The sequence below is a fragment of the Notamacropus eugenii genome, chromosome 1 (genome assembly GCF_028372415.1).
Source record: "Notamacropus eugenii isolate mMacEug1 chromosome 1, mMacEug1.pri_v2, whole genome shotgun sequence".
Taxonomy (NCBI): Eukaryota; Metazoa; Chordata; class Mammalia; order Diprotodontia; family Macropodidae; genus Notamacropus; species Notamacropus eugenii.
Genome location: NC_092872.1, coordinates 29083569 through 29096227, shown reverse-complemented (window position 1 = coordinate 29096227; position 12659 = coordinate 29083569). Strand labels below are relative to the sequence as shown.

Below are 12659 nucleotides of genomic sequence, written 5' to 3'. Positions count from 1 at the left end.
TGTGTGTGTGTGTGTGTGTGTGTGTGTGTGTGTGTGTGTTAGAGAGAGACAGAGACAGGGACACAGAGAGAAACAGAGATGGCGGGGGTGTTGAGTGAAATTAACTAATCTTGCTTTCTGATGGAAGGCTGTATGGAACCAGTTAAAACAATGCTATATATCATTTCCATTTTAAGTGGTAAATTAACTACCCAATCTACAAATCTTCGATTTATGAAACTCACGAGCTAATTCAGGATGAAGAAAAGAATCTTGTGACTTCAATCGCTTACATTTGGCTGGTTATGCTGACAAAACTCCTTATAAGATAACGATGATAATGATAATAGCTAGTATTTATATAGCATTTTAAGATTTGCAAAGGGCTTTTACAAGAATTATTTCATTTAATTCTGATAACAATCCTGGGAGGTAGGTGCTATTATTGTACCCATTTTACAGATGAAGGAACCAAAGCAAGCAGAGGTTGAGTGCTTGACCAAGAACACACACAGCTAATAAGTATTTGAAACTGGATTTAAACTCAGTCCAGACCCAGTGTTCTAACTTGTTTATCACCTAGCTGCCTTAATAATAACAATGGCTGATGTTCATACAGTACTTTAAGGTTCACAAAATGCCTTATATACGTCATCTCAATTCATTCTCACCAAATTACATACTGGTGAGGCTCAGGGAAACAAATGAAGTTACTTACATACAGAAAAATGATGATTTAAGTAAAAATGCTAGAATTTGCACCCAGGCCTTTAACTCTAAGTCCAGAATATTTTCCATTAGGTTGTGCTATTTTCCCTTTACTTTATCACTATATATAGTGATATACTATCACTTTACCACTGTACTATAAAGATTTCAAGTCAGGCACTGAGAATTTTAAAAACCATTGGGTCAAAAAGATTGTATCAGAACAGTAGTATTAATGATAAGCTATTTATCTGCAAGCACCATAAAAAAGATCATGAGAATTTGCACTTCAACAAAAATGAGAGGCTAAGCCAGAAAAAAAAAGTCTATTTTATACCAAATGTCTAGAAATGTAAATGCCAAAACATGAACTTGTCAGAATGCTCAAAGTGTCCTAAAAGCACGATAAATGATGCCCCCATCTAACCTTCAGGAGCCAATATGAAAATCCTCTATTTAGCTTTTAAGGCTCTTCACAACCTTTTAAAGCTCTCCAAACCTGCCTCCCCGTTCTGATCTCATGTCTCCTTCCCCTCCACATACTTTCCAATCCATCCATCAGCACTGGCCTCCCAATCCTGGGTCTTCTCCCTGGTTGACCCCCATTCCTGAAATGCTTTTCTTTCTCATCTCCACTTCTCTGCTTCCCTGGTTTCCTTCAAAGCTCCACCCAAATCCCATCTTCTGTCTTTCCCATTTCTCTCACGGCTAGATCTACTCTCACTTTAGAGATCATCTTCCATTCACGTCATTTGGACCTTTATAATTGATATCTGCAGATTTTTGCATGTGTTTCCCTATTAGAATGTGAATTCCTTCAAGGCATGGGCCACAATTTCTCCTTTCTTCATTTCTCCTGTGAGCCTCTGCAATTAATTAGCACTGCATCTGGCACACAATAAGGGCATAATGTATGCTTAACTTTGTGACTGACTATATCTTGATCTATAATCAAAATTCCCAGTTTTCATAATTGAAGGCCACTAAATAAAAATGTTTATCAGAAGCAAACATGAGATAGTACCTTTCCAAGGAAAGCTATCAAGAATGCAAGGACGTCCAGGTATACATATATCTATTTGGTGCATATAAGTGTAATAGAGGCAGCTGGGTGGAACACTGAAGTGCTGGACCTAGAGTTAGAAAGATCCGAGTTCAAATCTAACCTCAAATAACTGTGTGGTGAAGGATAAGTCATTTAACCTCAGCCTGCCTCAGTTTCCTTATCTGTAAAAAGGATGATAAAACTTCCAAGATTTTTGTGAGGATCAAATGAGATAGTATATGTAAAACACTTTACAAACCCTAAAGTCCTATACAGATTCTAGCTATTATGAGAATTATCATGTGAAAACTTTATCTCCTGACAGATATACTTGCTCTTGCTAGATGCATTCATTCCATCCCTGGCTAAGGGTTCATCATTCCTATTCTTATGCCATCCTTCAGAATTTTTGCAACTATCACTGTCCTAATCAGCTATTTATTTGCCAAATCCATCTTTACAGTCTGAAACCTCTACATTCAACTGGTAGCAGTGAGGAAAACATTACCAATAGTCCTTAAACTTTGAGGTTTCTTGCCCAGAATTTCATATCCCATACTCAATACTCTTCCTCACAACAGTTCTGTCAGTCAATCAACAAACACTTATCAGGAGCTTACTAGGTGCCAGGCACTGTACTAGGCACCACTGGCAATACAAAAATGAAACAATACGTACTCACAGGAGTTTACATTTTAACAAGCTACATAGTCTTCTGCATTTGAGTTTGGTCAGACTACATATGAAATATTTTCATCAGATGAGTACCAAAGTCAAAAAAAAGGGAAAGTATTTATTGGACATCTACTATATGCCAGGCAACATGCTAAGCACTTTACAAATGATATCGCTGCTCCTCCAAACAAAGCTGGATGGCGGGTGTTGTTAATATTACCATTTTGGAGTTGAGGAAATGGATACCAAGAGAGGTTAAGTGATAAGGCCTTCTAGCTAGGAAGTACCTGAAGCTCCATCTTAACTCAGGTCCAACTCTAGACTCAACACTCTATCCTCCAGAGGAAACTGTTAAGGACGATAAGAGGGCTAGAAAATGTATCATTTGAGGACTGATACAACTGAAGATGTTTAGCTTGTAGAAAGCAAGCCTTGCTGAGGATTATCATGAAAGCCGACTTCTAATCTATGAAGGGTCACTAATGGGGAAGATCAATCAGACTTTTTCTGCTTGATCTCAGAGGTCAAAACCAATAACAATATAAAGGAGAGAAGAGGAAAAGTTGCAGAGATAGGTTTATGCTGGATATAGGGGAAAACTTTCCAAGAATACAAGTTGTCCAAAAAATGGGCTTATCTCAGGAGAATTTCCCTTCACTGAAGTTCTTTAATCAATGACTGAGTCAATCAATCAATCAATGAGCACCTATTTAGTGCCAAATATGTGCCGGACACTGTAATTGGCATTGGGACTATAAATGCAAAAAAAAATGGGAGGAGAGAAGGAAAGGAAGGAAGGAATGAAGGAGAGAAGAGAAAGAAAGAAGGAGAAAGCAAGAAGGAGGAAAGCAAGAAGAAAGAAAGAAAAAGAAAAAGAAAGAAAGAAAAGGAAGGAAGGAAGGAAGGGAGGAAGGGAGGGAGGGAGGGAGGGAAGAAGGAAGAAAGAAAAGGAAAGACAAGGAAAAAGAAAGAAAGAAAGGAAGAAAGAAAGAAAGAAAGAAAGAAAGAAAGAAAGAAAGAAAGAAAGAAAGAAAGGAAGGAAGGAAGGAAGGAAGGAAGGAAGGAAGGAAGGAAGGAAGGAAGGAAGGAAGGAAGGAAGGAAGGGAAGAAGCCCTACTCTAAAGGAGCTTCCATTCTACCAGGAGAGACAACAGGAAGCCACTGTTAGAATGCTGAAGGCTTTCCTATTCCAGCATGGGCTGGATGAGATGACCTCTGAAACTGAGGTCTGTGATTCTGTGATTCTGTAAAAGCACTTGATGTGCCATAGAGCACCAGTTAAATTTGAGATTGTTATTATAGAAAAACAATGGCAAACAAAATTGTAAGGGAGTTGTTAAAAAACACTTCATAAATTGAACTATTTTCAAGCATCCTGGAGCACTTAAGCAGCATAGATTTACATACCCCCAGTTGGTACAGTAATCACAGATCAGTGGTCCCCTTATTATAACAAGTGTCCTAGGGGTCTCCACTAAACAGCAGTTTGAACCACTAAGCTGTTAGCCTAGTGTCCCTACTGCACACGCAGAAGTAAGAAGACATTTCTTTTAAAATAGTTTATCATTCACACTGTTTCCTAAGCATAGATGTCTTTAACTTTTACTATATCTATAAAGCACCTAATATAAGGTCACATGGAATTGTGGGTGGGGGTAATTGTGAAGGACCTAATTTGATTTAATTAGTATAGAGACTTTCCAGTTGAGAAATCCGTTTCCTCATACAGATCAGCAAGTGGTGTCTTAGAGAATTTTCCACAGGTACTGAGAGGTTAATCAATTTGTCCAAGGCCACACAACCAGTGTATGTCAGGGGAATAACATGAAGTCAGGCGTATTGACTTGGGAGGCTAGCCCTGCATCCTTACATTGCTTCTTGCAAGTTAGTTAGTTAGTGCTTTCTCCTTCCTTGAATAAATATGCATATAGTTATCAGTTTATATTTATTACCTCCACATACAATAGAAACTCTTGAAGTCAGGAACTATTTTTTGTTCTGTTCTTGCATCCCCAAGACCTAGCCTAGAGTTTTGCCCAGAGGATGGACTTAGCAAATGCTTAATAAATTGGACTGTATTTACTAAGGAAAAGTCTCTTAACCTCATCTGCAAAATGAATACAACTATATTACATGACATCTCAGGGTTGTGATGGTTAAATAAAACCATGAATGTAGAATGTTTAGGAACCGTAAAGCAATGTGTCAATGTTTACGAAACTATGCCTCACTCTAGAACAACACTAGAAAACAGCAGCTCACATTTACATAACAATCTAAGGTTTGCATAGTGCTCTCCTTACAAAAATCCAGTGAAGTGAACAGTGCAAGTATCCTTGTTTTGCAAATGAGAAAAACTGAGTTTCAGAAAGGTAAGGGGCATTTCCAAGGCATGCAGCTAGTAGGATTCAAATCTAGACCCCATACTGTAACCCACCGTACCATCCCTGCCTCATGCTCTCTATAAGGCTTGCAAAGATATTTATTCAAAAGCAATATTATTCTGGCCTGGAAAAGAAATCCAGTTCATGAGCAAATAAGCCACTGTACTCCTGCATTCATCTGAACATTAAGACAGGGAAAGGGGAAAACTTTGCTCTTGTGTTTATTTAGACAGCCAAAAATGGTAGAAAAGAGCGGAGTGAGAAGATGGCCCGTTCCCTTCAAGGCAACGGGAGCATTTGCTTTAAGACTTCTCTTTTTAGGTGTCTGAAAAACTCAACGAAAAAGATAAAAGGCTCAGTCAAGAAGGCTTTCATTTGATTAGGTCTCTTGTCAGGGGAGCCTACCCTAAAAGCATCCAGAACAATATCAGAGGACAAGAAGTGTATCAAAAACAACTGGTCATTACTGTTCTCAATAATAATGCTTCCTATCTATTTGCAACTACAGTTGGCAAAGTTAATTTTTAAAGCGTTCTCCATATTTAGCTGTATGTCCTGCACCTAAAGAAAAGTAAAGCGAATAAAGCACTATATCAAGAGGAAATGTGTATGTTACCACAATGATATCCACTTAATTAATCATAATTCCTTTGAAATAAATTTCCTTTAAAGACCAAAAAGTGGAAAAGAGTAGCAAATATCAATATCATTGACTCAGAAGGAGATTTAGGTGCATACTATACAATACTGATATTAAAATAAAAAATGTTTTAGAAAGGGGGCAGCAAATTAATTTTTGATTTTATTAAAAAAATTCATTGCTCTTTGGAAAAACAAAGTTTCCCTTTACCTTGTCACTAAATAAACCTAAAATGCATGGTTCTTGTTCAAACTGGGATTTTAATATTTAATAATTCAATTTAATATTTAAATATGTAATATTTTGGGAATTATTTTCAATCAATTTATGAATTAAATGACAAGAAAAGAATGTATGACTTACTTCTGGACACCCTCACAAGTTCTGCCACATTGAAGACTCCAGATTTTACAAAGCTATCCTCAAGGTACCCTGAAAAGAAACATCGGAAATAATTAACACGTGCAAGAAACTAATGGAAAGGTTGAAAAATCGGGATGGGTTTAAACTTCTTGAACTGCAGAAAAAGGAATGGTAACAGAGAATACCTTCAGCTAAAAACAGGACGCCCTATACAATTCAAAGTATTCTGGAGGTAATTGTAGTTTGTTCGAACAAACTTTTATTGAACATTTAAGTAATCACATTTTAAAGTACATCAGTGGCTTCCCCCCTCTATTCTTCTGCAACTCTCTCTCTTCCTGGAGTAGTACTCCCATTCTGGCAAAGACAGGTGAATCCACAGGCAACAGGAGCATCATGATGCCCATCCCACCCCTGCCAGCCATCAGGGGAGGCATTCAATATAGGGACCTCAGTTCTACCCCATCATCATGGCCAAAGTCAGAGCTGCCCCAGGAAGTTTATTGTAGTGCAAAGTAGAGCCATGAGGATTCAGATCTCCTCAAAATATTAGCGGGCTCAGTAGTAGAGCTCTGATTTACATCCCTGAGGAGGATGTGATAGGGACAGCTCAGAGAATAAAGGTTAACTTAGATTACAATGTTTCTTAAGGGACTTGAAGCCACTTAAGGAGTCCTTAAAAACTGACAAAAGTCTAGGCAAGTCAAAGAATCCTAAAGCTGGTGAGAAGAAAGAGCCAGCAACATCAAGCCAGGCACAGATATTAGAAATAGCTGCCAAAGGAACCACAGCAGCTTATAACCACTCAAATGGTGGATGCTCAACTGGAGAGCTTACCAAATGTCCTGGTAATTTTCTTTCAAGTATATTTCCAAAAGAAAAACTGTCTTCAAACCCTATAGGGATTTGCTTTAAAGATATACCACTATTCAATTATCACTTAACCTCTCTCTGCCTCAGTTTCCTCATTTGTAAAATGAGGCTAATGATTGTATCTACCTCACAGAGTTACTATGAAGTAAGATATTGCATTATAAAGCACTCTGTGAAACATGAAGTGCTCTATGTTTGCTATTATCATATGTATGTCTCAGATTTTCTATCAATTTTGATTTTTAGTAAATAATTCAGAAATATTTTCATCTAAATCTCAAGGATATTGCTAAAATTGTTATCAAACTATGTAGCAGTTTCACAACTATCAGCATGATTTAGACTTTACTACTTGGGCATTTTATTCTAAAGCCATTTTCACGACAGATACTAGGGGCACTAATCTAGTTAGTACATCATTCAAGGTCTTTCATATTTTGGCAGCAACCAACTTATAGTCTTAGATCTCCTCATTTCTACCTCTTAGATAGTTGGATAGTCTAAGTAAACTGCAATTTAAATTCGACAAATATGCCTTGTGTTCTCCATAATCTTCTTTCCTCATTCTGATCCTTTATTTTAGAAGGCCCTTCCCACTATCTCTACCTATGAAATCCTATTCATCCTTCAAGGTACAATTAAAATGCCACTTAATGCCTTTCTAGGCTACTTAGAAGAGAAACGAGCTCCTCCCCTGAACATTTATGGCACTTTTGTTCTTTATTAAATGACATATATATGTATATATAATTTTATAGATGAGAAATTGAAACTCAAGAATGATAAAATTATTTGTTCATCAGGTATAGTGGATGTATGTGTATTTATCCTTCATTGTCGAGGAAGACCATGCCATCAGAGAAATAATGACATGACTTGCACTTGACTTTGTTTTGAGTGAGGAAGGGCTGTGCAGGTCACCAGCCTCACTTCTCCTCCAGAGCCATCTGAATTCAGTGAGTAGATATTCATCAGGATGACTAGAAATGACCCAGGATGAGGCAATTGGGGTTAAGTGACTTGTCCAAGGTCACACAGCTAGAGAGTGTCAAGTGTCTGAGGTGAGATTTGAACTCAGGTCCCTCTGATTCCTACACTGGTGCTCTACCCACTGCACCACCTAGCTGCCCCAGGTATAGTGGATAGAGCACTGGGCTTAGAATGGACAAGACTTATCTTCATACATTCAAATTTGGTGTCAAACCTAGCTGTATGACCCCAGGCAAGTCACTTAACCTTGTCTGCCTCAGTTTCCTCCTCTGTAAAATAAGCTAGAGAAAGAAACGCCAAACCATTCTAGTATCTTCGCAAAGAAAAACCCAAGTGGGGCCATGAAGAGTAAGAAACAACTGAGAAGGGACACAGCAATAGCAACATGAAAATAGTTGTGGGAAGATCTGTAACTGTGATAGAATAATATAACCACAGAATCTCAGCACTGGAATGGAATAGACTTTGCAGACATGCCAGCTGGACACCAAGGTAAATAAGGTTCAAAGCTGTCTACAGTAGTGAATCAGGCTAAAAGACAGGGTAAGAATGTACACCTGCTGATAGTGGAGTGGCTGTAGTTGAAGGCCAGGTGCTAGGTTGATGAGAATGAACATGTTGGGAGCAGAATACAATGTATCTAGAGGACAGAGTGTGTGATTGGAATTAGTTGATACTCTTGGTAGGAATTAGGGAAAACGATTGGTTGGTAATGCAAATTAAAGAAGTATGAGTCAGCGCATGAGTTGGTGGTAGGGAGCAAGTGCTTGGGCGTGGATTCCTGGACAAATGGAGAGCACATTTTAGGCCTTCAGGGGAAGATGCCTCCTAGAGAATAACTTCCATTAGACAGCACGGGGATTGTGAGAATTAAGGCATCACACAAAGGCAGCTGCCCCCAGCCTACAACCAGCTGGCAGGAGTGAGTGTGCACTGGGTCTGATTGCCAAACCCCACAGAGAGATTTTAGTGTCTAGGGACTATGATGACAGGCTCTGGCATATATATAATATCTGATTGGCATAGTTATGAACCTTCAGTAGTCTCCACATGGGAAAAGAAAGTACTTGGGGGAAGGCAAACAAATCCAGAGCCGTGATGCCTAAGTGTTTGTCTGAATGGGTCAGTGACAGGAGGGACTCCAGAGGTCACTCAGTATCCTACTGGTATCTAAAATGGAAATAGTTCTATAGTCTCTCCAATGAGGCATTGTGGAGCTTTGGAATGAGGATGACTAGGGCGGTAGAACACCTTACTTCCTAAAGCAAAGCATTCTACATTAGGGTAGTTATCATTGCTTTCTTTAAATTAAGTGAACTTCTCTAAAACTTCCACCTATTATACTTAGTTCCGCCTTCTGCCAAGGATAAGGACTCCACTCATATCTCCTCTTTCCCCAGTTCTCTTCCAAAAGTTTTCTTTTTAGGCTAAACATTCTCAGCTCCTTCAACTAAACTCAGTATGAATGGTCATTCTCCTTTCATCATCCTAGTTGCTTTCCTGTGGACTCAGTTCAAGGATATCTGTCAAATAGATGGAAGAAATATGAAGCAGCAGCTAGGATGTCAGACTGAGGGAAAAAAAAAACTTGAGAGTTACCAGAGTAAAGGTTCCAGTACAAAACCATGAAAACAAATAGGATTTCTGATGGAGAACGTAGAAAAAAAATAAGGCACTGAAGTCTAACCAAATGGCTTGTAGGAGGTCCATAGGATAATAGAAATCATGTGTTTCAGAGTTAAAAAGGAGATCATCTAGTCCAAGAGCTTCAGTTTACTTATTGAGGTGCAGAGAGATTAAGTGAATATTCAAAGTCACAGGAACCTGTGGGAAGAGAGGAGAAAGAATGGTGCACCACCACACAAGTCACAGGTGGATTTCCAAAAGTAAAGGGTGATCATTTGTGCTGAACTAAAGAGAATTCAAAGACAGTGAAGATTTAGCAAGAAAGTTCTCTCTGCTCTATTTTAGGAATAGTGAAAGCAAACCAAATAATGCAGCTATCAGAACTTTAAGTCATCAGTAAATCAGATTGCAAAGGATTAAGATGGCAAAGGGTAGTAAGAAAACAGAGAGTAAGCATGTAGATCATTAATCGGGTATTTGACCGCAAAGATGAAAAATATGACAGTAACTACAGGGGAACACCATGTCCAAAGATTTTTTTTCAAGACAAGTAATATTTGAAAAATGAAAGGAATTCAAGACAAGAAGTATATGAAGACAACATTCTGTTAAGAGAAGATACAAAAAAACAAATTCACATCTGCCTCAATGTCTGAAAAATTGAAGGTAATTTTAAAATGGTCGCACACTTATGCTAATAATTTACCTGAGAAAAATAAATGTTCAAAATATATTTGAGACCTTCCTTGCACCTCAGCCTAATTTCTGAGAACAATACTTTGTAAGAACTTTTATCTAAAAAGACTGTTAGAAAACTTACAAAAGAATTATAGGAATTGATCAGATGGTGTAAAGTTTCATATATTAGGCCAGAATGCCTTATAGGGTCTTCGGGTGATCCTGGTTCTTGAAGGACATGCCAGGAAGAGTACAAGCTTTGGCATGTCCTTCCAAACTGAAAAGGCTTTGAGTGTGGGTCCAGTGACAGACCGTCTGTTGTCTGAGAAGCAGTCGAGCTAAGTTTGGAGAAGATTGTTACCAGGTTGGCCAGAGGATGATGAATTTGGGGGCCATTGCAACTCACAGAGATCCCCCATCAATGAAATCAAAAAGCTCTGCGTTACTAATGTATACTAACGTATATATGTCTTATACCAAAGTCAAAAGGCCATGAAGGAATTAGAAGGTACTCACATGGTAAATGCACTCCTTCAAATAAAGAAAATGAAGCCATTGTTGAAGTAGAGCATTTATTTATCACATTACGTATTCATTAATTATATTATAGTATTACACAATGTTTTCAGTCAGGAGGAAAAGAATGGTTCTATATCTCGAGCTATATTTATACTACATGAGTTTCTTTTTTAAAAATGAGTAGGAAATAAAGACTTTTGCTAACTGAAAAATCAGTCATTTTAAATTATATTATTTGTCTTATTTCTTTTTTCATTTTTGCTGTAACAAAAGCAGTAGTGAATCAGTGCTCTGAATTTAATACAATGTTTAACTTCTTTTGTAAACAATGGGACACAATGACATAATTTAACTGTTAATATCTCAAATTACAATCAGCACCATTTTAATTTCAAATAACATTTACATAAAAAAATCCAAGTCAAGACTGATAACATTCACTTTTAAAAGGCTTCTTTGCTCTATTTTAGAAATAATGAAAACAAGCTACTAGAGAAAACAGTTATCAGATTCTTAACTCCTGAATGTTGATAAAAACACTATGTTTCTAGTTTTTATGAACAATTCTGTAGTAAGAAAATCTTCCAAGGAATGCTACTGAAGGAATTTTTCAGCATCTTGTAGAGTGTGTGGCACATTTTTTAAACTGATTTCCAAATTGTACCATTTTATCTGCGCATTTTCATGGAAACTATCAACATAATCTTTACAGACTTCGGTATTGGCACAAGGTTCAGAAGGGTGAAAAGATAACCCAGAAGAAAGACTTGAAAGGCATTTTAGTGATCATCTAATCTGAGCCACACATTTTCCAGCTGGAAAAACTAAGGCCCAGGGAGGTTTTGCCTAATTTTACCAGAAGCAGAAACAAGATTTGAACCTGCAATTTCTAACTGCAGATACCAGTCTTTCTATTATTTCACTGTACCTTATACTGACTCTATGCTATGCACATGCATACATATACAAACATAAATACACCCATATACACATATATTTTATGAATAAAACAGAAAATATACAAGTCTTATTCAGAAGTAGACATCTACACTGGCAGGAGGCACCATTTATTTATCTCCTGTATTTAGGAACATGTCACTCACTATTGACCCATCATAAGTAAGGCTTGTTCCCAATAGTTGCCTAAAGTAAGATTTTTTTATAGGCACTATCTTATGTATTTCCGTGTTTCCCCAAAGGCCTAACTTAGCATTCTGTTGCTGATACTGTTATGTGGTAATTCAGTTGTGTTCAACTCTTCATGACCTCGTGGACCATAGCACACCAAGCCCTTTTATCCTTTACTATCTCCCAAAGTCTGTGCAAGCTCATGTTTCTTGTTTCTATAACACTCCCCACTTCATCCTCTGCTGTCCCTTTTTCCTTCTGCCTTCCATCTTTCCCAACATCAGCGTCTTTTCCAATGAGTCCCATCTTCTCATTCTGTGGCCCAAAGTAATTAAGCTTCAACTTCAGTAGAGCCTGAATTAATTTAAGTATTGACGGATTTAATCTCCTTGCTGTCCAAGGAAGTCTCAAAAGTCTTTCCCAACAGCACAATTCAAAAGCATTCTGTGGCACTTAGCTTTCATTATAATCCAACTCTCATAACCATATTTTGCTATTGGGAAAACCATAGCTTTGACTATACAGACCTTTGTCGGTAAGGTGATATCTCTGCTTTTTAGTACACTGTCCAGATCTGCTATAGCTTAGCACAGGGCGTGACCTATAGTGGCACTTAAGAAATATTTGTTAAATGAATACATAAATGCATGAATGAATTCCTTCATCCATCCTTTATCCTCATAGTCTCCTACGGAAGCCTTATAACAACATGGCTGGTGGCTACACAGGAATCCAAACTGCCTGCAAGCACCAAAACTGATTTATATGTAGTTTGCTTAGACCTTTCAAGGCATTCTCTTTCAGAAGTAGCACTAGAATTGTTATTATATATACATATATCTACACATATAGATACATAAACAATAATTATAGAATGAGGCAACATGGTACAAGGAAAAGAGTATTTGTTAAGTCATAAGATCTTAACTTCTAGCATTACACTTAGATATCTTAGTTTAAGGTTTGCAAAGGACTCTAAACACATTCTTTCATTTTGAACCTTACAACCTCACTGTGAAACAGGCACTAAACATATTGTTATCTCCCTTTT

At 37.6% G+C, this 12659-nt stretch overlaps 1 protein-coding gene across 7 annotated transcripts in view; it reads right to left on the bottom strand.

Annotated features, from left to right (window-relative positions):
• The window catches only part of NFIB (nuclear factor I B), a 269499-nt gene that overhangs the window by 74808 nt on the left and 182032 nt on the right, over positions 1 to 12659 (bottom strand). For all 7 annotated transcript variants that reach the window (XM_072596270.1, XM_072596289.1, XM_072596299.1 and 4 more), the window contains exon 4: positions 5795 to 5863. In XM_072596270.1, the coding sequence (XP_072452371.1) occupies positions 5795 to 5863 (69 nt within the window). The remainder of the gene's footprint in view (positions 1 to 5794; positions 5864 to 12659) is intronic.